Source organism: Macaca thibetana, chromosome 4 (genome assembly GCF_024542745.1).
Source record: "Macaca thibetana thibetana isolate TM-01 chromosome 4, ASM2454274v1, whole genome shotgun sequence".
In the NCBI taxonomy this organism is placed as follows: domain Eukaryota; kingdom Metazoa; phylum Chordata; class Mammalia; order Primates; family Cercopithecidae; genus Macaca; species Macaca thibetana.
Window position 1 is genome coordinate 135,273,487 of NC_065581.1, and position 26,266 is coordinate 135,299,752.

General features: G+C 40.5%; 1 protein-coding gene across 3 annotated transcripts in view; it reads right to left on the reverse strand.

Annotated features, from left to right (window-relative positions):
* The window catches only part of L3MBTL3 (L3MBTL histone methyl-lysine binding protein 3), a 124,019-nt gene extending 98,378 nt beyond the window's left edge, over positions 1-25,641 (reverse strand). Inside the window, exons 1-3 of one of the 3 annotated variants that reach the window (XM_050786367.1) lie at positions 25,530-25,641; positions 21,884-21,962; positions 1,318-1,434 (exon numbers count right to left, since the gene is read on the reverse strand). In XM_050786367.1, coding sequence (XP_050642324.1) covers positions 1,318-1,419 — 102 coding nt within the window. In that variant the 5' untranslated portion in view covers positions 1,420-1,434; positions 21,884-21,962; positions 25,530-25,641. Of the gene's footprint in view, positions 1-1,317; positions 1,435-21,883; positions 21,963-23,525; positions 23,793-25,529 lie in introns of those variants that run through there. The other 2 variants (XM_050786369.1, XM_050786368.1) reach the window with 2 other exon arrangements.
* Between the last annotated feature and the right edge of the window lie 625 nt (positions 25,642-26,266).

The window sequence follows — 26,266 nt, forward strand, 5'->3', positions numbered from 1 at the left end:
AGTTTTTCTTTCTCAAAAATGTTCAGCAACCTTTCTCTGTCATATGCTTATCCAGATGAATATTTGGAGAATGTTAGCGCAGGTAAAATCCTTAGCATTTGTTTAATTCCTAATTTACTGCAGAGGAAACTTGACCCAAAGAGATTAACTGGCTTTTTCAAGGTTATACAGAAATAAAATTGAAAACCCAATCTCCTCTCCAGATTCTACTAAACCTCAGTGCAACATTTTTGTTACACTAAACTCAGAGATGTTGGCACATTACACTTAATTAAATAAAACCCAACTAAAATCTAAGTATTTTTCCAATGACAGGCAGATTGTCCAAATCTCACCACTGAGGATGAGCTAGGGCAGGCTTGGCTAGGATAGTTGTCAAGCAGCCACTAAAAGGGATTAGATTCCAAGAGGCCTAAATTAGGGAGCAGGAATTTCTATTCAAGATAGCCTAGAATACCAAACATTTGAGAGGCAAACCAAGCAATGGCCTGTTGGGGAGATGGGAAGTTCAAATACCTGAACGATCAAGTGCAAACACAAAGTCTAAAGGGCCCCAGACAGGTTCAAGGTTCCAGAGATAGGATCAGAGCAAAAGTAAATTAGAAATGAGAGATGGGGGTAGTTGGTTTCCCAGATGGGTGCTTGCACAACCATGTTTCATGGGACAACAGAAGTGGTCCTGGAATAGGTCTGGGGTTACTGGGAAAAGAAGGCAGGGCAAGGTTATACAAAAGCAGCAGATGGAAGTATTGCTCTCCAAAGAGTTCTCATCTACACTAAGGCAGACGGATTTACAGGAAGAACCTGATTTTTAACAGGTCCCTATATAAAAATCCATATTTACAGTATAATTTAAGAGAGGTGAAAAATCCTATTTATTCAATACTTTAACGTTATCCAGTTTTTAAATGAGAACTCTAGGACACAGAGATTGTGGCTATTCATTCAAAGTTACAAAGCCCATTACTACAAAATCAAAAAAAGATAGGTCTTCTAAGTCAGTCATTTCTATATTCATAGGCTGCCACGATAAGAGTCAAAACTGAGATGATCCTTCTTGAAACTATAAATCAATTTGTGCAAAATAAGCACATACTGCAGAAACAGTCCTTACTCCCCTAATCCAAGTGACAAAGGCTCTGCCATTCCATCAGCATTTCAAATTGTCTTGCACATTTATTGTGGAGGTCTAAGCATCATCTAAAACCCACACTATGATTAATGCCTTTAATTTTTATTTCACATATGTATCCAATTTTAAGTAAGCATGCACACAGATGCACACACACATAATTGTATGTAATAGAGAGAGCTTACCTTTAAGTCACTTCCTGGTAACGTGCCCACTCCATCTTTCCAGTCCATAACACTGAATACATCAAACTCTTGACCACTTGTGCTAGAGGCAGATTCAGTCATGATTTATTTTTTAACCTTAAAGGGGAAAAGAAGGCATATCACTAAATATTCCACACGGAAATCTGTTTTTAATTTAGTACTCATTAGTTCAGTTCCCCTTAATTACATAATTTTCTTCATCACAATATCCCATATTCCTAGATCTAAAAACAACTACTTCAAAAATATTAACACTTTTTTCCTAGTACAATCCTTGGAAAAGTATAGAGAAAAAATATTAATAAAAATTTCTAAGTTAAAAAATGTTATGGTAAACATTTTCTATTCACAAACAAAAGAAATGCATTGATTCAAGGCATATTCACTTAAAACAAAAAGTCATAATGCCATATGGATAGAATTCCTTGCCTGTAAGTAGTCTGTTTTCTGTTTTAAGACACTAGAAAAAAGTAGACATGGATAAAGGATAATCTGCCAATTTATTATTCTAGGAAATTGGAAAACAGTCTCAAATGTACAGCAAACACCCATTAAAAGTCTCTGTTAAGATAACCAATTTGGCTACCTAAACTGTGACAAAATTCCTAATTTTCATTTTCTAAAAAAATTGGAAAACAAATTTCCATTGATTGTAGTATTGATATTGTTCTGAGACTGTTGTCTGTGTAACATGAGAAAAACAAACAAGTAATTATGTTGGTATCATAGACAACTGAAGAAAGATTGACGGGTCCTAAATTTGAATGGAAGTATCAGTATGAATTCATGATGTGTTTTATCTTTAGAAATATGTGTATTTTCTAGTTTTGTCCACTGAAACAATCTAGAAACAATCATCAATCAACAGTAATGAGCAGCCTAGCTTCAACTGTGGTGTCTAAATACCATTTCTCACAATTCTCCCCATAGAAGGAGCTGACTTTTGCTAAACAGCAGGAAATGTCCAAGATGAAAACTTAAACATCTTGTCAAACAAGAAAGCAAAGAAGCTATCAAAGACAATGGAAGTCATATCCAAAGAACTCAAGAGCCAACCTGAATAGGCCCCTTCTGGCCAAAGAAAGACAAAGTAGCATCCTTACTATCCTTACTAATTACTAGCTGCAGTGAACTGAAACACATCAGATAAATGTAAATCCACAAGTTCATAATGACATTCAAAGCAAACAAATAAACCAAGAACACCTCATTGATCACCTTTTCAGGATTCAAGAACACCAACTCACTATTTGGAAAAGGAAACACGGATTTATCCTGCCTTTCCAATGTGATCTGTATGTTAGAGTAACCACATCGTTGGGCAGATAAAGTTTCCCCTTAGAAAGAATTCCAGCTAATAAATGAAGAAAGAATGATAGAATATTATAAGTTGTAACCTTTAATAAATTAATGGTTCTAGGCAACGACTATCAATGGCTGCCAGGAATGTAAACCCAACACCATCTATGAAGTAGCCTTGCCAGGAAAAAACAAAATCAAACCTAATCTGATCAAGTCTATTTATAGAAGCTAGCAGAGAAAGAAAGCCTGTTAAATCACACCACAAAGATATAAGGAAGAAAATCCAGATTACCAGAAACTCTTTAGCAGCATTTCTCAAAGCATGCATTCCTCAAGGGTCTCTGAGACCCTTTCAAAAGGTCCAAAAAGTCAACTATTTTCATAAAAATACTCACACATTCTTTGCTTTCTTCGCTGTGTCGACATTTGCACCAATGGTGCAAAACCAAGAGAGGATAAAATTGCTGGTGCAATGGCAATAACTGTAGTAGCAGCCATTGCATTCTTCCCCGCCATGCATGCACAGTAAATAAATGTCAGTTTCACTAAAGACCATTATTGATGAAGTAAAAATAATAAATGTTATTAAGTGTTGATATCTGAATATACATCTTTTTAATATTCTGTGCGATGAAATGGGAAGTACTTTGACATGCCAAAGTACCATGGATGCAAGCTCCTGATTTTTAATGGAATGCCTTTTTTACTTAACAAGCTATATTTATTCAGGTTTGGATGTCTGGTAAATATTTTGTCAAAAATTAATGAAGTGGGCCTGTCAAATGAAGGAAAACACTAACAGTATTTGCAGCTAACAATTAAATTTGAACCTTCAAGAGAAAAATCAAAATTTTGTAAAACTTACAAGCATCACACCATAAGCTTGCCAGCTTCCAGATGGCTAAAGACTTTTCTAAGGCAGTGGATGGGCGGTGATAGTAATGGATATGATTTTTAAAATATTTCATAATGAAATATGTCAACACTTGAAGATCTGCCCAACTCGGTTAAGCAAAATTTTCAAAATGACCAACGCATGATGGTACAAAATTATGCATAGGTAAATGATCCATTTAAAGTGCAAGATGGACCAACAGATTTTATTTATTTATTTATTTATTTATTTATTTATTTAGAGACAGTTTCGCTCTTGTCACCCAGGCTGGAGAGTGCAGTGGCATGATCTCGGCTCACTGCAACCTCCACCTCCTGGCTTCAAGGAATTCTCCTGCCTCAGCCTCCCGAGTAGCTGGGATTACAGGTGCCCACCACCACACCTGGCTAATTTTTTGTATTTTTAGTACAGACGGGGTTTCAACATGTTGGCCAGGCTGGTCTTAAGCTCCTGACCTCAAGTGATCCGCCTGCCTTGGCCTCCCAAAGTGCTGGGATTACAGGCATGAGCCACTGCACCTAGTCCCGACAGATTTTAATGTAACAGATCATGATTCATAATTAATCAGGTTCATTGGTAAGGTTTCAAACTGCACACTGCAACTAATCTTTAAGAAACTACCACAACCTGTCAAGTTTTAGTGTGGTAACTAAGAATGTCCACTATTAAATGAAAAGGCTATTAAAATATTCCTTCCTTTCCCAACCTCATACATGCATAAAACCAGATTTTCTTCATATACTTCAAGCAAAACAACGCAATGCAACAAGAATGCAGAAGCAGATATCCAGCTATCTTCTATTAAATTAGACATTAAAGAGATCTGCAAAAATGTTTAAAAATGCCATTTCTCTCATATTTCTTTTATTCTGGAAACTGTGATTATATTTCATTAAAATTATGCTTATATATGCTATCATGTACTGGTTTTACTGTTATTTTTAAATAGTTTAAACTATTTCTAATATAGCAAATATTGATATATATATATAAACTATAAAAACAATACCTCTTTGAGCTTTCAACCATTTTTAAAAGTGAAAAGGAACTTGAGACCAAAATGTCTGAAAGCCAATACTGTAAACTACATAAAAAGATGGGCAAGGAAATATGAAATTTAGATGAAAAGGGATTTAAGAAACACATCAACCAATCACAATATTACAATTCATAGATATTCTGTGGACCTTGATTTAAACAAAAGATTATTAGACAGGAAGGAAAGTATGAATGCCAAATTGGGTATTTTATGATATTAAAGAAACACCGGTTTTTTTTAAGAGAAATGACAACATGTACTTTTAAAAGAGGAGTTGTTCCTTGTATTTTAGAGGTACAAATTGAAATGAAAAGATGAAATGATGTAATGTGAGAAATTTGCTGTAAATAATGGGATGAAGTGGTAGTAAGACTGGCAATGTGTTGCTAATTGTTAAGATGTGTAAAGGGTCCGTGATAGTTTTTATTCTACTACATCCTAGTTTTGTATATGCTTGAAAATTTTGTTCAAAAATTCAGGATTTTTTTGAAGTGCAGTCCCCTTACATATATAATATACACTCACTTTTAAATAGTCAATAGGAAAAACTTCTGTTTCTTTTAATTACAGCTAATTTCTACTGGAATTTACTAGATGCTTCAGTATTTTTTCTTCTGTTTTCCCCCGTAAGTAGAGAAAACATCAAATATTAGACATATTATTAAGCCTACTTCTGATCATTTCAAAGCTTACACAATCTAAATTTGAAGAAGAATCAGATTTTACAGACCTCAAAAGCACAAGCCACAAAAGCAAAAATAGACAACTGGGAATATATGAAACTAAAAAGATTCTGCACAACAAAGGAAACAATCAACATAGTTAAGATAAAACCTACACAGTGGGAAAAGGTATTTCCAAACTATCCATCTGACAAGGGATTAATATCCAGATTATATAAGAAGCTCAAACAACTCAGCAGCAAAAAAGCAAATAATCCAATTTGAAAATGGGGAAATGATCTACATAGATATTTCTCAAAAGAGGACATATAAATGGCCAACAGGTACATTTAAAAAAACGCTCAGAATCACTAATCATCAGATAAATACAAATTAAAACCACAAGGAGATATCATCTCACCCCAATTAAAATGGCAATTATCAAAAATGTAAAAGAAGAAATGCAGGTGAGGATGCAGAGAAAGGGGAGCTCCTATATATATTGTTAGTGGGAATACAGAGTAGTATGGCCATTACAGAAAACAGTATGGAGGATCCTCAAAAAATTAAAGACAGAAATACCATATGATCCAGCGATACCACTACAGGGTATATATCCAAAGGAAAGGAAATCAGTATAGCAGATATCTGCACTCCCATGTTTATTGCAGCACTATTCTCGATAGCCAAGATATGGAATCAACCTAAGTGTCCATGAGTGGATGAATGGATTTTAAAATGTGGTTTATATACACACAGGAATATTCAGCTATAAAAAAGAATGAAATTCTGTCATTTGTGACAGCGTGGATGAGCCTGAAGGACATTATGTTAAGTAGGTAGGCACAGAAAGACAAATATCACATGTTCTCATTCATATGTGAGAGCTAAAAAAGTCTCATAGAAGTAGAAAATAGAACAGTGGTTACTAGAGCCTGGGAAGGGTAGCGGGAGGGAGGGAATAGACAGAGGCTGATTAACTGGTATAAAACTACAGTTAAATAGGAGAAATAAGTTCTAGTGTTCTATAGCATAGGGGGTGAATATAGTTAAAAATAATTTACTGTATGTTTCAAAAGAGTTAGAAGAGTGGATTTTGAATATTCCCAAAACAATGAAATGATAAGTATTTGAAGTGAAGGATATCTCAATTACCTTGACTGGATCACTACACATGGTATGCACGTATCGAAATATCATATGTATACCATTAATGTGTACAATTATTATGCATCAATTAAAAGTAATTCTTTTAAAATAAGATTTCACTACCATTTAGATTGTGCCTCAAAACAGGACCTAGGATGTAAAGGGCTGAGGAAGAATTAATCTAATCAATAATAGAAACATGAAATGAATTAAGACTTAGTATGACTTCTCTCTCACTAAATAGGTAACAACCAGCAATGATATAGACTCCCTATGAAGTGATGTTTAAGGGTGGTAACTTTTTTTTTTGATAGACAGTAGAGTGATAGAGTATCTTCCCCCTGGTGGATAAACTTGGTAATATCCAAGTGATCCTTTAATAAAAAAAAGTTTTACTGTTCTTTCTGGTAAAATCTCTAGATAACCATTTCCATTATTTTCTTTGGCAAGTACACTTTAAGGAAATTTAGTGAAATTATCTTATAGTATGAAATTGTCAGCTGTGACTATCCTGGTTATTACAGTTTCCATAAATATAATAGCATTTGATAATAGCATTTGTTCACCAGATACTAAGTGTCAGGCACAACACACACTTTTGTAAGTTTGATTCAATCTTACCTTCTTTCAGAAAAGGATTCAAAGTAGCAATTTACATATATTATTTCAATAATTTCTTTTTCAGAAAAAGAGGGATTTTATCATCCCTCTAGTCTACACTGAAGAAACTGAGGTGCAGAAAGATTTGGTAACTCAACCAAAACCACAGCCGGTAGCATGGCCAGCATTTGAACCCAGGTCAGTCTGATTCCAACAGTGAGTTTTCTTTGTCTACCATTGTTTAACATTTACAGAGCTTTGTCCCCCTCTGAAAATCTGGCAAAATCTACTTTCACCAGAATATGGTACACCTCAGAACATGACAAAACTAGTTTACTGGGCCAAAGTTCTTAATATAAATATCAAGTCCACATCAGTGCAACATGTATCTGATAAAGTGCCTTCAAAGCACATGCTTATTAACAAAATGTCAGTAAGACATACAGATGCCACAAATAGATTTTTAGTCTTTTTCTACCTAAAAACCATATATGTATAAAATTCACAGTAGCAAAATCCTGTCTGACAGGAGGAACAGAAAGTAGCGGATATCTAAAAGCTAGCACGATACATAACCTGCAGTAAATGTTCACGTTTTAAGAAATACTCAGAATATGCCTTTGCCATATGAAACAGTAGTAACGTTACACAATGTACCCTGCCTGAAAACATGTATCTAATATTTGTAAAAATTGTTTTCACCCATATTTTCATTCTGAGGTTTGTAGAGATTCTGTATACAGTATTATAGCATAAAAATATTTACTATGTTGTCTTTCTCATCATCTAATTTTGAAGCCTATGGGTACTTTCATTATCACAAGACGACTGAATGGCTACAACAGATTGCTTTTCCACCATCTATCAATGAGGTAGAACAGCCAGCAATCAATATTATTTTAAGAAAAGCGGCTTCTAAGACACCCCAAGTCTTCCTCCCTTGTTGTCTCTCTCTGTAAATGTGTACACTTGCATACAAACATACAAAGTCCTTTACTTCAACAATTTGTGTTCCTAAGACTCGGTAAATTTTTGCAGTACTTAGAAATGCTCTCATTGTGTTTTGTTCTTGTAAGTATCACCTGGTGCTACACCGTAATCCACCTGTATTCCACAGGCCCACACACACACACACACAAACAGGTAAGAGAGTCACAATGCAAGTCACAAACACTATTTCTCCTTCTGCAGAAAACCCCATCACAATTTTTTTTGTTGTTGTTAAATGGTGCTGAGATTTGCTAAGGAAGTATCTTAAAAGTACACCCTGATGGGTCCTCTGTGCTACCAGACAAGATTCAGCATTTTCCTCCTCATCTCCTCTAACTCCTATTGGACTCCAGCCACTACTAATGTCAGAAGAGCTAAGTTTGGGGTTCAGATGTCCACCAAATGCATCAGAGCAGCTTCTGATTCCCACTAATACGTATATGTCATGGCTGACCATGGCTGCAACCAAAGGCATTGATACCCAGCGTGCTGCTACCACTGCCCACTGTGGATGTCATGTCAAGGAGCCGATGACTACTGAAGACAGAGACCACTACTGCTGGCACTAGTGCAAAAGTATTGCACTCTGAAAGTCCCTGCTTTGTGAAACAATTTGCTTTTATTACAATGTTCTTCCCCTCAGCCTCCAACAAAAGGGCTGGAGAACAGACTAAATGACATATGACACTTTCTTCAGAATTACCTCCCATCTCTTTCCTATACCACTCCTCATCTCCAAACCAAAGTTGTAAAACCTGACTCTCCCTTGAGATATTCTATCTCCTGGATGAACCTCCTCACTCACTCATGTAAATAAATCCCTGGCAGCCCCGGTCTACCATGTACCACTTACATCAGGTGGTAATTAAACTAGTTAATATCTGATATTCAAAAACCCCTATAACACTTTCTCTTCAAAAACCCCTATGAGGAAGCACACCACTCATATATTGATGCTGGCTCCTTTTTCGTGTCTGTTGAATGTTTAAATAATTTTTTTAATGAATAAAAATGAGTTTTTAAATCCAGTTTCATGTTTATTTCAAAGTGTATATTATAAAAGGCATGTCTTCCCATGAAAATATTTGTTATTAATGCCAACAACTGAAGCTACAGCACAGACGTCACGAAGGAAAATCCAGTTCCACAAAGCTCTCTGGTAACTTAACTAGTACTCGTTAACTATATGTGCACATTCATCAGCTCAACAGAAGGATGAGAGGAGGAGGTGTAGGGTTCACTCCTCCACCACTCAGGTATGCATTCGCAGACTGTGTATTTATGGTTCCTACCATTCCTGAGTGACACCTGGAAGTTGCTGTGACATTTAGTAATTTGTCATTTTGCAGAGACATGATTCTGAATCACACATGCCATAAAGCTGGGGCAAGGGCAAGTTGTCCAGCCTGGCTGAGACCCAGGCATGCTCTTAGTCATAGTGCTTAGTCTCAGTGCTATGAACACTGTAAATAAAGTGATAAAAACTGTATCTTTTTAAGAAATGAAACAAAATTAACTGCTGGTTGAGTCTAGTGTTGATGACAGAATGAAGGGAGTATGGGGATGTTTATGAAAGCGATAGGCTAGCCACAAAATAGAAGTTTCAGATAAATTAAAGACTGAAATGTCAAATGCAATGATGACTCAGACACATTGTGTGAACAAAACTACCAAATGCTCCAAAAGGAAATAAGTAGAAAGGATGTGTGAATTTGTTTCAATAAGTGCTCCAGACAGTACACAAATCAGTCATCAAGTGACATAAGTATTTAGGGGTCCAGAGAGACCATTTAAATTTTTCAATTCTTCTTTAGCAATTTTATGGAAGGAATTATGTGCTAAAATGATTTTTTTTTTCAAGTTGAGAATTGTGACTGGCTTCGGACATCGACCTCACAAATGTCAAGAATCTACTGTATCTCATTTTGACTAGCGATAAACAGTTTGTGTGTCCTTCATAATCTTTCCTTCCTACCACTTCTTTGCTCCTATCTGCCAGCAGTGGATAAAACAGAGCTCAGAGTGAGGAGCAGGGACTCCTACGAGCTGGGTTCCTGCAGCATATTCAAAATAAAGAGCCTGCCTGGGGCTGAGATGAAGGGAAGATACCAGTCCTCTGAGATATAAGCAGCACAACCTAGGAGGTGCACAGCACAAAGCAAAAGAGCGGGCCCTGCCTGTAACCCAAAAGTCTGCACCTGCAGATAAGGGAAGAAATACGGATTACTGAGAAAGGGTATTGACTGTAGTCTGACCATTCCTGGTCAAACCATTGTTCTCCAAATATTGTCTTTAAAAGAATGGCTAGCTAATATTCCTCAAGACCAGTTAAATAGTTTTAATAATCTTACGGTTGCTTTTTCTTAAGAGCTGCATTTTATAGCTTCATAGTTAACAATTACATTTTTCAAAAATAAGGTATAGAGATGCTATGGTTATGAGTTGAGAGTGGTTGTAAAATGAGAGTAGACATTACCTTAAAAGCAGCATCTGAGAATCAGATTCAAATTCTGTCATTCAGATAACAGGCCTGAGATCAGTGCCTGGTGTCAAGGAACTGAACTTGCCAGTTTTTGGTTAAAAGGGCAGTGTATCTTTTGTAAACAGTGTGTCAGGAATACTAACCCTAAAATCATTACTATGAACCAAACAAAAATGACAACTATGCTGAGGAGGAAGACAGCAATGAGAAAAGCCAACACCCACTGTAGAATCCAACACCTTGTTGCTATGATGCCTACTATGTAACACCATCAACTCAAGATGATTTTTTGTTTACTTTATAGAAATCATCTTTGGTCGCTAATCGCTAACTGTCGAACCTGGTGCAGAATGACATACTCAAAACTCCTAAATGTCATTCTTCAGTAACATCATCTACGAGTCTCCCCACTGCTAATCACCTTATGAATGCAGCATGTAAAACAGCTTTGGGCCTCCCCACCCCACTCACCCAGCTCCCGTCATCCTTTCATAGGTGCAAACCAAATGCTTCATTGATTATCCTCAAGATTTGCTGTACGTACTCTTACAGTTCCTCTTTCCATCCCCTACCCTTCCCTCAGCTACTTCCTTCTTTTCCTCCTCTTCGTATCACTTTCCAAAGTTTGACAATTACTCACTCCATGACTTCCAACAAATCAATCTCTCATTTTTTGCACATTTTTGAGACAGGGTCTTGTTCTGTTGCCCATGCTGGAGTGCAGTGGTACAATCATGGATCACCGCAGCCTCAACCTCCTGGGCTCAAGCAGTCCTACCACCTTAGTCTGCCAAGGAGCCAGTACTACAGGTGCATACCAGCACACCCGGCTAATGTTTTAAATTTTTTGTAGAGATGGGGGTCTCACTATGTTGCCCAGGCTGGTTTCAAACTGCAGGCCTCAAGCAATTCTCCCACCTTGGCCTCCCAAAGTGCAAGGACTACAAGTGTGAGCCACCATGCCTAGCCTGATCTCTTAAAGTCTCAATTTCCCCATGTGTAAAATGTAAAGAATAACAGAACCTTTCTTCAAAATTCATTGAGTAATGGTGAAGACAGATGAGATAGGCCAGGTAATAACACAGCATAGTACTTACCAGATACTAAACAGTCAATAAAAAGTTAGCTTCTTGTTATAATTATCTGGTTTAACAATTATTCAAATTCATGAAAGCCACTCAGTGACCTTAAAAAAAAATTACGCAGTGGCTTGCTTATTTATTCATAGAGACAGGATCTCACTCTGTTTTCCAGCCTGGAGTACAATAGCACAAACATAGCTCACTACAGCCTCAGCCTCCCAGGCTCAAACACTCCTCCCACCTCAGCCTCTAGAGTAGCTGGGACTACAAACACACAACAGCAGACACTACTCTAGGTTATTTTAAAAAATCATTTTATTTGAGTAACATCTATGGTAGTAAGCCATCTGTGTTCAAACCTTTGTCACAAGATGTGAAGATCACTACCTAAAAAGTAGATATGATCAAGTGTGGTGGTTCGCACCCATACTTTCAGCACTTTGGGAGGCTAAGGCAGGAGGATTGCCTGAGGCCAGTGGTTCAAGACCAGCCTGGGCAACATAGTGAGACCCCATACCTACAAGAAAATGCAAAAATCAGCCGGGCATGGTGTTGCACACCTATGGTCTCAGCTACTCCAGAGGTGGAGCAGGTGTGATTGCTTTGAGCCCAGGAGTTTCAGGCTTCAGTGAGCTATGATCACACCACTGTACTCCAGCCTAGGTAACAGAGTGAAGCTTTGTCTCACCAAAAAAAAAAAAAAAAAAAAGTAGATACATTATTTTTATTTAATACTATTACTATAATAGTAAAATTTATTTTTATAGTAATAATTCCTCATATTTATATGGCACCAGAAAAGACTGCCAATTTCTTTATAAAGCAACACATCTGAAGTGACAGTGAAGGCTTAGCCACATGAAGAAGGTACTGGACCTGAAGCTCAGGCCCTCTTTCCAGAGGATACCCTGTCCTTGGAGGAGCCTAATGAATGGTCACCATGCCGGTCTGACTGCACTTAAACAAGACTAAAGGCCAGGGCAACATTCCGCAAAGTCTGCTCCCCAAAACACAACTTTTCAAAGACCATTTATTCATGTCCCCTGAGAAAGGGGTTTGTGGTAAAAGAAATGTCTAATACCCTACGGTCTTTGGGAGATGTCCAGGGCACACTGATGTGCAACCATCTGTGGAGTGCCTTCCCAGCCAAAGTTTCCCAGAGTCACTGAGTCTTGGCACGATTATCACATCACATCAAGTTCCATGGGATCCCTCATTTGGAAGGCACTGAGCTACAGAAAACAAATTCAGGAAATCACATGAAAGTAAGGTACTGTTTTAGAGGATAGAGTTTATTCATCTTCAAGTTGGATTCAACTACAAGGATGCTACCTTCTAATCTAGCTCCCAGTCTGAACCTGTTTGTTGGTGCAGTGTCTAATACCAGGGAAGGTCCTCAGGACTTGTAAGTACTTTGAGTCCAGACTTGAGAAAGTGATTCTGAGAAACGTATGGCCCCTGCCTCCTAAGACCTCCCTATAGCTCTCAGATTTAGTTTGTGATGACCTTCTTTTACCTCCATGACACCAGAGAAATACAGTCATTAATGGAAGGACTCATGTATCCACAAATACAAGGTCACATGGGGTAATCGTACAAAACCCATAAGCCTAACAAACATGAAAGGGAAACAAACATGGTGGGGCACATGAGTTTCTTCAATGCTTTGTCATTTTTAAAGGGTATCGTCAATACCAGCCTATTTGACCCTCATAACTACTTTCTTAAGACTGATAAACATTATCATCCTCATTTCACAGATGAGAAAATTGAGGTCACCCAGCTAAGAAACAGATTTTATCTTCCAAGACGTTGCCAACACATTGTATTTTAGTCAACCTAGAAGACAACTTAATGTAATGGAAAGCAAAGGCTTTGGAGCCCCAGTGCCTGGGTTGAAATCGTTGAAATCTTTTTTTTTTTTTTTTTTTTTTGAGACAGAATCTCGCTCTGTTGCCCAGGCTAGAATGCAGGGGCGAGATCTCAGCTCACTGCCAGCTCTGCCTCCCGGGTTCACGCCGTTCTCCTGCCTCAGCCTCCCGAGTAGCTGGGACTACAGGCACCCGCCACCATGCCCGGCTAATTTTTCGCATTTTGTTTAGTAGAGATGGGGTTTCACCGTGTTTAGCCAGGATGGTCTCGATCTCCTGACCTCGTGATCCGTCTGCCTCGGCCTCCCAAAGTGCTGGGATGACAGGCGTGAGACGCCGCACCCAGACGGGTTTAAAACTTGCTTCACAATTTACTAGCTATATAATCGTAGCCAGGGTACCTAACCTTTCTTGAGCTTTAGCTCCTTCATCTGTAAAATGGGTTAGGTATATTTACTCCATCGAGGTGTAAACACTTTTTAAAAAAAAAAAAAATATGCACACTAGAGTGCTTTGCACATAGTGAATGCTTGGTATATAAAAGTTACAGTTATTCTAAAGAAAAGACAAGTGGCCGGGAGAGGTGGCTCACTTCTGTAATCCCAGCACTTTGGGAGGCCAAGGCAGGCAAATCAAAAATGGTCAGGAGTTCAAGACCAGCCTGGCCAACATGGTGAAACCCTATCTCTACTGAAAATACAAAAATTAGCTGGGTGTGGTGGTGACTGAAAATACAAAAATTAGTTGGGCGTGGTGGTGCACGCCTATAGTCCTGGCTACTGTAGATGCTGAAGCACGAGAATCGCTTGAACCCAGGAGGCGGAGCTTGCAGTGAGCCAAGATCACACCACCCACTGCACTCCAGCCTGGGCGACAGAGTGGGACTCTGAGTCAAAAAGAGAAGGGCAGGGCAGGGGAGGGCAGGGGAGCAGAGGGGAGGGGAGGAGCTCTCCAGGGTACACATGACCTCCAAGCACCAGTTTATCAGATCTCTGAAGTCTCACAGGGCAGAGGAATGAAAACTGTACCAAGGCCAATACCTTTACATCGAAAAAGGCCTATTTAATTTCTCAGGAGTCCAGATATGAGGATAGGGAAGGTGGGCAGCAGGGCAGTCAAAAACAATGATACGACTCAGGTTTCACGGACAAGTAGATTTCAAAGTGAATTTGGGAGACTGATATAAGGTCAATAGCTGTTAGTTTTGCCAAGTTCTTATAAAGAAAAAAAAAAATGTAACTGCCAACAAAATAAAAACGACATAATTTCTGAGAAACTACTCAAGACTAAGCCATTGGCAATCTTACTATGACGTTTTTGCTGAGGAGGCATAAAAACGTCCTCACATACCAAATGTGGTTCCAGGACCTGCTTTCAAGAGAGCTGGTACAGCGGCAAACAGAAAGTGCTGTGAGAGATTAAAGCAAGAGGCCAGTACAAAAAAGAGAGATGAAAGCTCCGGGTCATCATCCCCAAAGGGGCTACAGTGGGAGTGTTTCTCTATAGGAGCACTGGAGTATGTATGTGCAAGTAAGACGCCAGGACCAGGACATAAGTGGGCTGGGAGGACAGAATCTATACACTGATTATAATGCTCATGACATTGTATCTTGATCATCTACTTACAGGAGGTTTTGAAGCAGAGAGACCTTGATTTACCCATTTTGTTATCTCTTATGAATATCCTTAGTAGGTACTGATAAAACTTATCAAATGAATCAATAAAAGAGAAGAGGAAAATACAATACACTACTGGAGGGGAATGGAAGGGGCTTGGGGACAGGAAAAATCAGAGAAAGACCTTCATCTGTCCATCTAGCTCATATTCTCCAGTGAAAATTCTAACTAGGCTGCTAAGTATTTGTTTACCTCTTTGGCAGAAGCATAACATCACCACTCCAAGAAACTCTCCTTATATAAGTGTCAGTGGAGAACACATCAAAAGAAGTTAAATTCAAACCTCTTAAACAGACTTATTCAATAAGGATAAGAGAAAAATCTAAACTCACACTTAAAGCATCTCTCAACAAACACACATTGCTATGAAGAAAAATATTCCTTTCAAATCAAGCATGACAGAGACCAGCTTTGATATTCTACTCACACTGCCTGATAAGAACTCTGAATCACACACATATTGGAATTAATGTCTGTTGTGGAGAGATGTGAAATCTGCCCTAAGGACCTAAGTTCATAGATTTCAGGCAGGAAAAACTCTAGATCATTATTACAATGTGAGAACTGAAATCTTAGCAGCATCAAGAACAAATCCTTGAGAAGCTGGGTCTTCCGTTCTCATCCATCCCTGCAGAGGAAACACCTGAGTGTGAACTAATCCATGCTGCTTTTAAACATGAAATCAGTCATTACAGCGGTTCCACCTTATTGATATTTTCTCAGAAACGCTGTCCCTTTTTCTCCTAGTCATATTTTAATGTGAACGATCCTATTTATAATGTCGCTATGGTCTCTCTGATTTGCTACCTTGTCTGCCATGGAGATCATATGCAAATGGTAGTCACCAAAGGCAACCTTTACAAAATCTCAACTTCCTGCCCTTCTGTGTTACTGTAAGAAGGACGAATTATTTGAGATTCTGTGGCCTAACCTACTTACTTCCTCTAAAGAAGGAACAGAAAATGAAAAATGCCTTTCAAGAAAGAAAAAAAAAAAAGGTACACAGAAAGTGAAATCACAAACTGACATTAACGGGCCTATGGCATATTTAATAGACTCTCATTAAATGCTTTTATTTGAAATTCATGTTCAACGTACAGACTATATCTCAATTTGAGCCAGAAATATTTTTTAAAGTGCTATCATATCATCAACATACTATACTAGAAGGGTAATAATAGAAATTTTACACCCATTAGAGGGATTCAAGGGCCATAAAAAGAACAAAAACCTGACACAGATATTTCTATGCATATGCTAAATATGCATGAACTGAAATTTAAAAAGAAAAACTAAAAGTACTCTCTTGTTCTTTTTTATTTTACTTCATAATTTTTAATGCTAAAAGTAGTATCATCTTTTTTCTTATTTTGCTTCATATTTTTATAGAACATAAAGCTAAAATTAAAAGATTTACACTTGATTTCTCTTTTGCATGTAATGAATTAGATTTGGCTAGATTTTTTTTTTCTTTCACAGAAGTCTACGGGCTTATCTCGATAACCATTTGTAGCCAACCTGCTTATCAACAGACTGAACAGCTAAGCCTCAAGTCCACCCAATTAGACCACAAACCAATACAGTTAATTACTAAGATCATTTAATAACCAGACCAGATTGACCACCTAGGAATTTCAATTCACTATTCAGGGTTCAACAGTGTAATGGATGGAGAAAAATAATCAACTGATTTTGGTGCCTGAGCAATCATACCCAAAATGTTCTGGTAGCTAAACTAGCTTAATTCCACAAAATTTATATAATATAAAGATATGGTCCAGCCTTTAAAAGGTCTGGTACACAGTATATGCTCAAAAAATGTATTAAATAGAACTTCAACAAAAGAGAAGCAGCCCATTACCTTGTAATCAATGCCCACAATGGCATCCTTCTAAGTCAAACTGAAGATCTGCTTGATCCACCGTAACTCATATAACAGAGAGATATAATTCCTATTGCAATACAAAACCACCCGATGAGTCAAAATAGACTCTTCACCTCATTTTGCAAACATGGGACATACTCTTTTGGTTACAGTGTATAACATCAGTAATTATAGCACTCTTGCTCAGGATCTTAGTCATATTCCCTGTTTTCATCTTTTACTTTGATTCTAGGACACATTTCTACCACACCACCCCTCCATTTTCTCCCTACCATTGTCTCTCTTATTTTAATTTTCTTCTTTCCTTTTACAATCCTGGCTTTAGAGTAAATTTCATAACCTACTGAGCCTACCTTGGTAGATTCAGGTCCCACTCTTTCATTGACTGACTGCTTTATATATTTTTTTCATAACTAGTCCTACTACCTTATTGGATCTCTTCCTACAAAGAACAAAAGAAATCTTTATATAAATAAGCCCAGTGTTTCCCAAACCTATTCTGAGTAATGTTTTATCAACAGTTTGTGATTATTTCAAGGCCATGGGCTAGACCAAGGTGTTCTTTTCAGAATAATTCAATAATTGGTCTTTTCTCAATTCTTGGTTTTGAAAAGAAAAAAAAGAAGAAAGTAAAGCCAGTTTTTCTTCCCATCTATTTTTCTTATACCTGTTCATTATTGCTCATCTTAGTAAACCAATGTAAAAGAGCACATACATTAATCTGGAAATGTGTTGTTTTTAAAATATTCTGTGTGTTACTATTTTGAAAATCAAAAACCTAAAGATATATCAATCATATGCCAGTATCATTTTCCCTGACTCCACCCCTTTCAAACTGCATGATATGAACAAGTTACTAAGTAACTCTGAGCACCAGTTTGCTCTAAAAGACAAAAAATAATACCCAGTGCTCGAGGTCAGTGAAAGTATGAGAGGTAACAGTCAGTGCCTAGAACAGTACCCATATAGAAAGCACTCGAAGTATTTTTGGATGAATAAATAAATATAAAGCATCTAGCTTAATGCTTGATCTTCAGAAGGCACTCGATATACAATTGCACTTAACATTGTATATCAACACTTCATAGTGTTTTGCAAAGAGCAACCCCGTCTGCCGGGTCCTATCACAGGAACACATTTCCCACCACATCCAGAGATGCCATCACAGTGTCTACAGCATTTATCTACCATTCACCCATACTTAACCATGGCTTTGTTTTGTTAATTGCCATCATATGTGCATGGGTTATCTCCCCAACTAGATTAGGAACACACTGAGCCCAAGGATTGATGCTCGATGTCTTTGTAGCCCCAACACATACATTCATTCAACCCTGCTGTTAATTGTTGATTTTGTGAAGCAGTTCACAACAGTAATTTACACAAAATAGAGGCTCAATAAATATCTGTTGGTGGAACACAAAACACTGATTTACAGTGTATATGGGAGAAAGAATAATAAGGCAGAAGACATTTTACTGTTACATATAATATGCATGCCATTCTTTTAATAACCATCCAACTAATTAATTCCAAGTCTACTCAGAAAGAAACTACAGCTTATGAAGAAAGTTCCCTCATCCAAGATCACCCAACTTAACTTTACTCAAGTTCCTCTCAAAGATCCTTGTTCATTCCTCCAAACTATCTTGTCTCCCAAATGGGAATTTTCTAAAGGTCTTCCCCAATTTTACTTCATAAATCAAGCTTAGTTATATACCAAGGATACCCTTTCCTGGTGCTTCTTTTCATTCACCCACTGCATAGCTGCCACAGTCAATACAAATCCGTTCATAATTTCCCACTATTGATTTACATCGACAACCATCAATGAAATAATTTAATACAGTAAAGAGATAATCTGAGAATATTCCTATTAGATAATTAAGCCCTTTACAAAATGTATCTTCCATGGATCCACTGAACTTCAAGCTGTCACGTATAAATGTGCACACATATGAACGTATAAATAGTTCTCTCTAAATACAGTATCTTTACCTATGTTATAAGCATCCCCAAATCCTTGTAAGGAACAAATCCCTCAATAGTAGCAAGTGGTAACACTGGAAGACAGTGTAGATCTTCACCAGAAAGTCACCTTGCCAACACACTGGTCAAAGAAAGAATCACCTCGATCCATCTTGCTAGACTCTTGCTAGACACACAAATCAGGCATTCCTTGACAGTGGGTGAAGGGCTTCTTACTCATTTCTGAAGACGAAGCACTAAAAGAGGAATGCATTATATTGTGCTATGTGTATTGGATAATATGCCATTGTTCTGCATCAGTTAGCCCAGAAATCCATGTTTCCTGGCTCAACAGCTCCAAAGAGTGCTGGAGCCCTCATCCTTTCCTACTGGTACCATGTGAAACTGTTACACTATTATTAGAAGAGTTCATTATGTCTACTCCCAGAGTAAGGATCTCTAGAACTCCTCAAGAGCAAGGATCTAGTCTTTTAAGTGTTCAACACTGTAAGAGCTCAGAAAGAAACTGGTTAAGTAACTAGCAGAAACAATACTGCAGGGATCACTCAAGTTACCCATCCTTGGGATGCCAACGGTATATCCCACACACCACATAAAGTAAGTTCTCTCACAAATTCTCCATCCTAACTGCACTACTATAAACAGCACTGGCTGAAATATGGAATTCTTAAAAATAAACTACCAGCCCAGTAGAAATTCTTTAAGAACCAACTCACAATTACTCAGGGACTAATTAAACAGGATATAGACTTCTTTTTTCCTCCCCTATTGGGTTTTTGGATTCTTAGAACATTGATTGGATAATCTCCAAAGATTGGAGATGAAATAAAACTAAAACTTGTCAGGGTTTATTTTGTCAGGTTTAGTAGAATCAAATCGAAAATAATAACAGATAGTACTTGCAATTTTTTTAAATCTAGATTTTACATAGTTGGCTATAATTAGATTGCAGCCAAAGAGGTCTAGAAAACAAAGAGGAAAAGCCCTACTTGGACCTTTCCTAAATTCAGTCATTCGGAGGACTCATGTTCTGGCCCCTATAGTTAGTTTAAATCATTACTACTCCACTTACCTATTTTCTCATCCTCATCTCCCAGCAGACTCATGCAACTAAAATATTAATTACAGTACATTAATTCCCCTCACACCAACCCTTCTACTTTCATCACCCTACCATTTTCACAATTAGGCATCATTTTAAAGTATTTCTTTCATTTACTCCTTCTACTTATTCAATGACTAGTTTGGGATAAATAAATTTCAGGTTTTATATTCTGCACCATGTTAGAGCATGGTCTCTTCCCTCAAAGAGCCAACAGTATACAAGAGAAACTACTTTTTTCTCAAGACAAGATACACTCCTAGAAATATTCTGAGAAATCCGTATCATACACACATCAGAAACCAATCTAAAAATTTTAGCCAAGAGTTAAATCAATATATTCTGACTTAGACAATCTACCTCCAGCCCTTCACAAAGCTTGACAAAGGTAAAATGATATGACCACTATACATCTGAATAACTCTTTATGGTTCTCAAAATCTGATTTTATTTGATTCTTTTAACAAAAGATACGAGGCAAGTATTGCTCCCACTCTGCAGATGAGGAAATGGAGGTTAAAGGAGGTAGAGTGACATATACAAGGTGATATATCTAGTTATTGAATTTAGTCTTCTGATTCCTATTCTAGCATTCTATCCACAGACCCAGTGACTTCCCAAAGAAAAACAAGCAGTGTCTTCAAATCAGCACATTTAAACATGAAACTCACCATCTTAGGAAACAGATTTTACTCCGCTTGAACTCTACTTGTCTGCATGACCCTCCTATAGCTGTTCTTGCCCCATTGTCTCTGCTGCATACTACATGGACCACATCTACTTATTTTGCTAATTACACAATTCAAAGCGATCCACGAGCAGCAAAAGACAATAAACTCCTGTCAATCATTTTTATATCAATAATTACTCATTTTGACTTCTAGATTACATCTGGCCCAATGAAGGTTGTTAGTTCTGCTCTAAAAAGGTAGGCTAATTTTGGTTTTCTTTTGTTTTTGCCAAACAAGATTTAGCGACCCCTTTATTACTCAAGACAGGGCAGAAAAACAGGCAGAAAAGGAGAGGGGAAGATTAAAGGAAGAAAAAAACAAAAACAAAAAAGGTATAAACAGTAGAAAGCACTGGAGTAGCATAAATGTACTGAAATGTTCTACCCCCAGAGATGGCTGCCCCCTCTGCCTCAGAATGACCTTTGCCCTAAAAGGAGGTCCTGGAGTATTGGAAAGAAGCCAACACCCTCCAAAATTACCAAAGAGGTATTGGTAGACAACAGCTGTATTCCCTTTGGAGGTATGTTCAAAAGTTGCCAAGTCTAAGCTAACACACTGAAACTCACACTCATAACCGTGCAACATGGTACTTGGCACAAGTCAGCCCATCTTGGATTTAAGCCATAGAAGTTATGTGACAAATACCCCCAAAGCACTCAATGTAAATTTCATTCACAAAATGTTACCACTGGCCCCCCCAAGACATTTAGAGTTCCAGAATCTTCCATATCACTGTATAACGATGTAACACACATAATAATTTACAACCCTTTTGTTCCAGTTTTTCTACTTTTTCAACTCCAAAGAATAAGACAATTTACTTTCAGTAGAAAACAGGTGCTAAAATCCTAATTAAGAATCTAGTAAGTAAGCCAATACAAAGATTATCCAGGACAATCTCATAACTTCCTAATGTTTCATTCAAACTACAGTCACACTTAGTGTCAATACATTCATGCATTCAAAGCAGTCCCACAAAATGATGTTTTTCTGCCAAGCCCTTCTCATACTCTCCTTCCTGATCTCCAAATGCAGCTTTTTAACATTTGCAGGTATGTCAAGCAATTTGTTTCAACAAGTGGGTCTTACCTTTCGGCGGTGATAAAACACAGAACTCTCTGGCGATCTTCACAATTGCTGTCCACTCTCAAGATTTCTCCTAAGGGTTCTATCATTCGTTTAAAAAGAGGGAAGGTAAAATCAAAACACTGTCATCAAAAAGAAACCTTCAAATCCACAATCCCCAATTAAGAAGTTTACATTCTGAATCACTTAGGCATAATTTTACACCATGCCAGTCGGTAAATTAAAATAAAATAAGCTGGTTCTAGATGAGTTGAAATGGATTTTAATCATTCCTATCATTCCCATGTCCTAAATTCACCCAATAAAGTGTCTCCTATTGTATATTACAGGCAGGTGAAAGTTACAATGATCATTTGAGTCAACTTTAATTTCCCTCACTGTTTTTATCTTTAAAATTAAAGATATTTTACAGAATACACACTGGAAAAAGAATAGATATTATATGAACAGTTTTAACCCATACGTTTAAGGACTTTAAATCACAAATTATACAAGTATTCAGAAACAATTTCGTACTCAGTGAAACAAAATTACAGTCTTAGAACCAAAAGGGACTACTTATTCGGACTATACATAACTATACAGCTAAGAAACTACATAAAATTGCCTTATATTTATCAGAGAGTAAAATGAACAGCTCATATAAAAGGCAAATCTCAACTAAAGGTCTTTTCCATTTCTTCAAAAGTTTTAAACACATTTCAACTTCGCAGTTTTATTAACATTCAAAATGAAGTCATCAGCTGAGACTCATAATTAAAAATTGATCAGAGGTACAGACACCGATAAATGCAAAAGCAAACAATTGTTTCCAATTCAGGGAGCGATCAATCTCAAATCCCAGAATAAGAGCAAAGTGTTTTTCCCACATAACTCATGTCGGATGGAAGTTACAGGGTCTGAGTCCTCAGAATTCATTGCTCCGATTTACTAAACTTTCAATTTCTGATCAAGCATCCTTTCATACAACATCTGGCTGCTCGCTCAGGTCCTCTAATTACTTCCACGTCTGAACGGACTACGTAGCTACAAGTAAAGGCCAAACTTTGCTCTCGGCCTTCCGAACTTAAAGACGCGTTTAACCACTAGAGGTCTCCCCTTGGCCAGTTTTGCACGTTCGCTATTTTGCTGCACTTGAAACTTTCCGGAGAAATGCTCTCTACTCGAGTCAGTGTTTTTCTAAAAACTTGCGCAAAAATCCACGCGACCGAGATAGCCACCACACAGCCTCTCGGACTCCCTAAACCAATAAAGACATCACAAACAACGCTCTAGGAAAACCAAAAGGAGAAATGGACGCACTTGCCCCGGCCGCGCCCCCCCACCCCAAAATCTTATTTCTCATCTCAGTTCCCCCTAACCTAACAATTAAAAATCTATTTTTGTTTCTATGCACTCTGAATGATCTCGAATGCATTTTTCTGGCGGTGGCCCCGAGGTGGAGAAGAAGCGGGCCAAGGGATGCGGGGCGTTGGGGGTGGGGGCGGTGAGGGGGAGGGCCGTGCTCACAGTGCCCAAGGAAGTTGCCTAAGGAAAGGGACTCTGTTTTTCGGGTCCCCTCAAAAAATCGGCGGGGAGGGGGAGGAAAAGGAAGCGGGGTGGTGGCAGCAGGGGGACTCAGAAGGGAAACCGAAGCAACGTTTACCTCCGTCTCCCGTGGAAGGGTGGGGTAGAGCCGCGGTCCCCGCGCCCCGGAGAGCAGTTAGTTACCCCCACCTCCCTCCGAGCGCAGGCGGACAGACCGACGCCCCCAGCCCTCCGCGGGGACCCGGGAGGAACCCGCCCGCTTTTAAACTTTCTCTCACGGTCGCGCTGCGGGCCGTGCTTTGACCGGGACGGGGGGAGGGGGGAATCGCAGGGCCTTTTTTTTCTTGAAAGGTAATTAAAGTTTTACCACCAGTCCAAAAGTTGCGCCCTCCCCCCGCCCGTGCCACCGTGCCCTCCTCCCCCTCCAGGGCTCTCAAGTTTTCCTCCCTGCCCGCCGGCCCCCACACTCCACCAGCTCGCGGGGCGCGCGGCGGATGCCTCGGCTCCTGCGCTTCCCGATCCCCACCCCCGCCGGCCTCTACTTCCCCCCGCCCCGCCGCCGCGGCGCGAGGACGGCCCGCGGGGCCCAGGACGCGAGTGTGCAAAGCCCATTATTCCGGAACGGCACACGCACGCGGCGCGAGGCGGGCGGCGGCCCCGGCCCCGGCCCCGACCCCTCTTTTCCTCCCCAGGATAAGGCAGGCGTAAACAAGTTGCAGGAAAAGCAGCCCCGCGCCGCCCCCACCCTCCCCCCCCAGCCCGCCGCCCCGGCGCGCGGCCGCCGCCGCCGCGACCGCCGCCGCCGCCGCCTCCCGACACACGCCCGCGCCCGCGCCCGCACCCGGGCCGGCGCGGCGCGGCACGGCGCGGGGCGAACGCCGCGACGGCGCGGGCTCCCGGCCCGGCCCGCGGCCCGCGCCCTCTCCCGCGCGGACGGCCGCCGCGGGCCCGCGCCGCCTCGCTTCCCAAAGCACTTTCCTGCCTCGGGCAGAAATAAACCGGAGGGTTTATTTTTGTGCAACTTTCCCAAAATGGCGGAAATTGGAGCTGATCTATATGAAATTCTCACACACTCGGTCGGGAAGAGGGAGGCGGCGAGGAAGCCACGCAAACTCTCGGCCGCCGAGCCCCGCCGCGGGTCCGTGTGTGTGCGTGCGTGTGAGTGTGCGTGTGCGCGGTGGGAGTCGGGCAGGCCTTTCCGCCGCGCACACACACAGCACACGCCGGGGAGACGCGCCTGCACATTCAACCAGTCCATTCTCCGCAGCCCGAGAGGGGAGAAAGTGGCCCGGCCTCTTTTCCCACTGCCTCGGTCTCCCGTACTTGTACTTCTCGCGCTCGCCCGCCCGCTCGCTCGCTCTCCGGTGCGCGCCCGGCACAAAGGCCACACGGGCGGAGGGGGCCGCAGGGGCGGCGCGCGGGGCTCGCGCCTCCCGCCGCACCGATCCGCGTCCCCGGCCGCCCCCGCGCCCCCCGCCGGCGCCCCCCGCCTCGGCGGCCGCGCTCGCCGCCCGGGCTGCGGCTCCGCGGCGCCCACCCGGACACGCACCCCGGCGGAGCCCGGCGCCGCCGCGCTCCCCCACCCCGCGCCCGGTGTCACGAAAGCGACCAAAGTGACAAGCTCGGGGGGCGCGGGGGAGGGGGCCACACGCATCCCGCCGCCTGCGCGCCAGCCTGAGCCCGACGCGGCCGCCTCGCCCCGGCTCCCTTCCGCACGGCCCCCCACACCCTTCCCCGTGTGCGCGCAAAGAAAAAAATACAAGTCTCTCCTCCCCCCATTTTTTCCTTTCTCTTTTCTCTCTCTTTTGTTCCTCTTTCACACTCGCACTCACTACTTCAGAGTGAGATGCCCAGAGACTCCCTCTCCAGCCGTTTCCGAGTCACTTGCCCACTTTTTTCCCCGGGATTAAGTTTTCTCCTCTTTCCCAGAGGCGCAGAGAAGTGGGGGAGAAACCCCTTCTGTCCCTCCCCTCCCCTGATCTGTTTCACAAGACGAGGGTGCGCTTCCTTCCCTCTATAGGGCTCTTAACTTTCATCCTCACCCAGAAAAATAAATGAATGGCTTTTGCACGGACAAATCTTCAGATTAATTAGAGATTAGATCCGATCAACCGCTTCTTACCCCCAAATTTTCTCTTTTTTTTTTCTCCGTCTCACGAGTAGTCCTGACAAATGGTCCAGGGCTGCGGGCGCAGTGCGCATGTGCGCGTAGAGTCAGGGCTGGGGAGAGGGGAAACTGCGCTGGTGCCGGTGCCGCCGCCGCCGCCGCCGCTGCCGGGGAGGCTCGCTCTGGCTTCCCTGTTACTGCTGCTGCGCCTTCGCCGCTGGAAAGCAGCAATAAAGCCGGGTGGCAAATGCAGCTGCCCGCAGATCCTGTTTCAGGTGCATCTTTTCAATAGCCCGGTCACCGCCTGAGAGCTGGTTCAAGAACAGTCCAAACAAATAGGAAACACTGCTAAGGTTCCAGATTTCTTTGTCTATTTTTCACTTTACTTTTTTTAAAGGCAATTCTCAGAGCAGCGAATCCACCATGTGCTGCGAAATGTATGCATTCAGCCATTAAAGAGTGGGCCTTAGTCTTGCACAAACATTACCCAAAGGCTAAATACATGCTACAGGTCATGAAAAGTAACAAAGTTGTAAGCTTTGGGAGAGTACAATCTTCCCCTCTTTGATGGCTGGAAGAATGCATAATAAAGAAAGTGTGCATATAAAACTTGTGCCTTCTTTCCGCTTCCAAAGTGCGGATCTTTATTGACAGCTCCAACATGTTAGGCCTCTGTCGAGTGATAGGCTGAGATTCCTACAGTAACTTAGAAATCACTGTGAAAGTCCCTTGGCAATAAGCAGGTCCAGGAC